Source organism: Aegilops tauschii, chromosome 7 (genome assembly GCF_002575655.3).
Source record: "Aegilops tauschii subsp. strangulata cultivar AL8/78 chromosome 7, Aet v6.0, whole genome shotgun sequence".
Lineage (NCBI taxonomy): Eukaryota > Viridiplantae > Streptophyta > Magnoliopsida > Poales > Poaceae > Aegilops > Aegilops tauschii.
In genome coordinates, this window is record NC_053041.3 from 572,566,760 (window position 1) to 572,571,681 (window position 4,922).

General features: G+C 40.6%; 1 protein-coding gene across 1 annotated transcript; it reads right to left on the minus strand.

Moving 5' to 3' along the window:
* Nucleotides 1-1,387: 1,387 nt before the first annotated feature.
* Nucleotides 1,388-4,548, minus strand: LOC109734717 (uncharacterized). Its single transcript, XM_020293909.3, has 7 exons — nt 4,288-4,548; nt 3,537-3,629; nt 2,863-3,007; nt 2,658-2,768; nt 2,488-2,570; nt 2,333-2,390; nt 1,388-1,739 (listed from the first exon to the last, which is right to left on the minus strand). Exons 1-7 carry the CDS (start codon nt 4,546-4,548, stop codon nt 1,660-1,662), a joined length of 831 nt encoding a protein of 276 aa, XP_020149498.1. The 3' UTR covers nt 1,388-1,659.
* Nucleotides 4,549-4,922: the final 374 nt, after the last annotated feature.

Below are 4,922 nucleotides of genomic sequence, written 5' to 3' on the forward strand. Positions count from 1 at the left end.
ACTACTATCCTTATATATGCAAGTCTTCACGTTCTTTTCTATAATACCATGACCACATAGTTTAGGGTGTGCTGCACTATCTGAACTAGATGGATTCGGAGTACGCAAACACCTCAGCGGCCTATCCTGCCGATCTTAAGGCCGATCTTAGCTCGATCCCATCTTTTTTTGTGAACTGAACTGAGCATTTGTTCGACATGGGAGGCATTGGGACAAACATATGTGTAAATCTAGAAATGTGGCATGGGAGTGCTGAGTAGAAAGATACAACCTGTCTTGTTCCTACTTGTCCTCCTATGTCATCTGCCACCAGATTAAGAGATCCAACGTCGATCCCAGTGGACACCCATAAGGATATTTTTCATTTACTACGGTTCTTTTTTGCACAACAAATATACTAATTTGCTAGCGTAAATGCCATTCTAATTGGAAGAACAAGGTATTGAAGTTCTGGTACGGAATCTAAAATAGCTTCTGTCTTTTGTTGGTCTTTTTGCCTCCAAGAAAGATAATAAATTGCACAAAAGTTTCTGCATTTTCTTCAAAAGCTGCAAATCACGCATACATTTTGTGAACAACAAAAGAAGCAGCCTTCTGACTATGCTAACAATGTTCACGTAACATATTACATAGAGAAATACATATCTAACAATTGTGGCAGCAAATTCACCGATGCTGATGATGAAATTCTGCAACATAGATGCACGTATGTGGAGCTGAGGTAGAAGCTTTCCCATTTTGATGGGTTTAATGGCTTATACTGCAGATGCTCTTTGAGGCACTAAACTGGCAGAAATTTAGAGGGGGAAAACATATCTGAAACAGGCTGATGGCAATGGAGAACTCATTTCCGAGCGCGTGTATATAGCTTAGCTGAAGTTATTTCAGATTTATAACACCTTCCTTATGTTAAGAACCATATAATGCTAAAAGCTAAAGTTTCCATTAATCCTAATAGTACTATAGGACCAAATTAATTGTTATTCTGATGTGTGCCTGCTATAAAAACGATAGATTTAGTAATAATGTGTATATATATTACCGGAGTGATTCCAGATTTGTAACAAACCCCTTGTTCTCAGAAGAAGCAATACAGTTCTCAAGTTTACATTATTCTAAAACTAGTGACACTTCCAATTTTAGAAAGTGAGCTACGGTCGAATTAATTTTCACAGCTCCAACAAGCAAGCAAATGGGTGCTTAGTAGCCTACGAAGGTCAAAGGGTACATCCACCTCCATCCTCCTGGGAGGCTGCAAGCATGGCACAAGAAACCGTAGCTAAGAAACGAAGATTTGGCAGAATGTAACAGGGACAGCTTCACAAGATTTACAATGTGTATCATCCTCTCGTTAGGTTGCGTCAAGCAAAAACCAAAATATTTTCACTAAAATTATCCAACCCGCTCAACTCAATACAAGGAATCATAAGCAACACAATCATCATGTATAGATATGCAAGCCCTGTACAGATACGTAAGCGCTTGAAGCATTCCATGTTAATACTTTTACAGCCAGAGCTTCAAGTCCCTCCCCAAAAAAGAATCCGCAGCAGGCAAGGAAACTCACCTACACTATCAGCTAACCAGAGTGGTGCACATTTCCTCACTGGACGTTCCACTTCTGCTCATAAATTTGTACTGCTTGTTTCCAAAATTTCCTCACTGGATGTCCCACTTCTGCTCCAGAGCGGTGCATATTTTACCTAAACACCAGGCAGCACTGAGCGGGTAGCTGGAAACTGCAACAAGTTAAGGTGTCACTAGTCTCAAAGAAAACCATGAACAGAAAATATGTGCATCATAATTATAATTTTAAGATTCATACTCAGAAAAAATGAGAAATTAGAGTAGTACACCTTGAGACATAATAGAATTATCTACTTTTCCTTCCAAAGAAATTGTAAAATGTAAGCTTATACTTGTGAACTACTTAAAAGCATCCAGGAGAGGGGTGAAATTGCCAGGTTATCCAACATTACCGCCAATAGGCAATAGCCACTGACTAGAGAGTTTCTGGCAAACCAGAGCCCTGTTCTAGATGGCTTGGCAGACATGTACCATACTTAACAGTATGTAATAACAAAAAATCAACAAGCCGAACTGAGTGCGTCTTATTTTAATATAACTTTGCTGGCTGCAACTAACAGATGCTCAAAATGTCTATTATACAATGTGCATCCTGGGTATAATCATACACTACTATTCTAACAGATTCAAACAATAGCAAAAGCACATTTAATGTGAAAATACGGAATATAATTCTGAAATGTACTAGGTAATTCTCAGGACACAATACTCTTTTCACACCAAAAGATCATATATGGCTACTTACTCTGTATTTGATCATCTGTATATGCACTGTCAATCTTTCCATGAGCCATGGCACCAACCTGGAACATTGTACAGACGAGATGGACTTAGGCACTAGACGGTAACAGAGGATGGGACAAAAGTATAAATTAGCGCAACATCACAGTTTTCACTCACCACAAACACAAGGGCTTCATCATCACTGAATTCGGCAACATAGTCATTCAGTTTAACTGACTTATCCGCACTATATGAAAGGCCTAGGCAGCAAATAAACATCAATGTCAGCTTCCCTGAGCTAACAGGTAGATATTTTACTTTCTCTAATATAATACATAAATTCTCACCAATCTTCCTTGAGCCAACAGGTAGATACTGGGTAACAGGATTTTTAATAACATTAAGGAGCTTCTCACGCCTCCCAACGGCAGTAATGCTCAACTTTTGCAATAACTGTGCTGCGGTGTCGCATAAATTACTTGCACTTCAGCACAATTCAGGACAGAAATACAAAGATGAAGAATATTTACTCTTTTGCTATTTGTAACTTACACATCAAGCCACAAAAACGTTTGCATGTGCGTGGCAAGCGAACATTTGGCTTGACCTCAAACAACACCCCCTTTTCTGTCCTAACATAAACAGCTTGTAACCTCCCAGCCTTAGTTAGAGGGCTATCGAATATTGCCAATAGAGCCTGCAAAACAATTTGGAAGAAAATTCAAGTTGTTCACTTTTAGAAACAAATCACGAAGGAATGAGACAAAAGATTGGCTGGCTTCATCGACCTTTTCTTTTGTCATAGTATTCATATGTACTTCCTCTGTAAACTAATATAAGAGCTTTTAGATCACTAAAGTAGTGATCTACAAGCTCTTATATTAGCTTACAAATCGATGGAGTACTTTGTAATCACATAAAGAGCACTTTTCAACGCAACCTAACAACCAACTCAGATTCTCGTAGAAATCCTCAATTTGCAGGCCCAAACAGTGGTCAACCAGAAAAAGAGAAGCAAAAATTGCTAACGCATATATGCATCATCTACGGGCAGAGAGAGATACAGAGACAGAGAGACAGAGAGTACACTAACAGAAAATTCTGAGTTTGATTTCCTTCCAATACAAGTATACAACACAGATTACTAAATGGAAGATAAACGGAACAGCTTTCTAGTCATATGCCAGTAGTGGTCCAAAGAAAAAAAAAACAAGAATTTACAATACCTGGTAAATGATATCAGGCCTATAATCAGCAGGATTCCGATTATGCTTCCTCAAATAATTCGCATGATCGTCCGAGTTCAAGATTTGCATAGTCTATACAAAATTACAAGGAGAGACGTCAAAACAAACATACATGTACAGAAAACATTTGTTTAGTGGAAAACGTATTGACCACTTTAATCATCTGAGTGTTCCAGGAAAAACCGACAGCTATACAAATTATTAAATTGGTACAGAAAGCACTTGCTCTTTACATCATAGCAGCCTATAAATATGTAACTACACGTTCATGCAGCAACACGCGGGGGTATCATCTAGTAATTTTACATCCACATAAACAATTAATCGTGGACCATGCCCACAGGTCCCACACACAAGAATAAGCACCAAAGAATAGCGAATGAAACAATCTTAATTCCAGTACACAGGTAGACAATAAATACAGTCAATTCAAATATCCTTGAAGCAATCCAATTTTAAAAGCTAAAGGAATCAGATTATTGGTTATTGCTTTACTTTTTTCCAGTAAAATTGATACACTGGAAAATTAGGATTATTGCTGATACTCAAGATTCCTCCGTCAGGAACTCTAATGAAACTCCCAAGACAAGTTTTAAGGCAGTAGACCAACCTACGGAAACAAAATCTATAGTTAAGTGAATGGAAAATCACAGTTAACGTCATCAGAACTCTAATTGGGGAAGCAAAAGTTCTTCCGTCGGGAACAGAAATAACAATGGAACCAGGATACCTTGCCGACTTTGCCGACCTCCAGGCAGGCCCTCTCAAGAACGAAGATCGCCCTGGGCCGCTTCCTCCCATCTACTGGCCGGGGCAGGACGGGAATCCCCTCCGTTACCTCCACGGTCTCGTCCTCCTCCGTCCCATCCTCCTCCCCCTTCCCTTCGTCGTCCTCCGGTGGCTGTAACTCCTGCGCGTCGTCGGCACGGGAGGCCACGCCATCTTCGAGCTTCCTCTTCTTCTTTCCCTTCGCTGCGTACCGCCGCCCCATGTCTCTGCTCTTGCTTCGCGCACGGGTGGCTCGGGCGGTCGGGTTGGGGTTTAGGGTTCGGGGATGCAACGACGGAAAGCGCCTTCTAAACACCTCGGCAGACAGGAAGGGTTGCTTGATCCTGGGATTTGACCAGGATTTTTGTATACTCTATCTAAACCATTCAATTTTCGTTAAGATTCGTGCTTTCCTTACAGCATCTGTAGCAGATCCCGTAAAAGCTCGCCTGCCCATAAAACCCCGACCTTTTAAGTGATCATGCTTTTTTCCGGCCTGAATACATCCGGTAAACTTAGCCTGGCCCATAAAAATTTTACGGGTGGCCCGCAAAACCGTCCTTCCGGAGCTATATCTATGGGCCCGGCCAGGATATC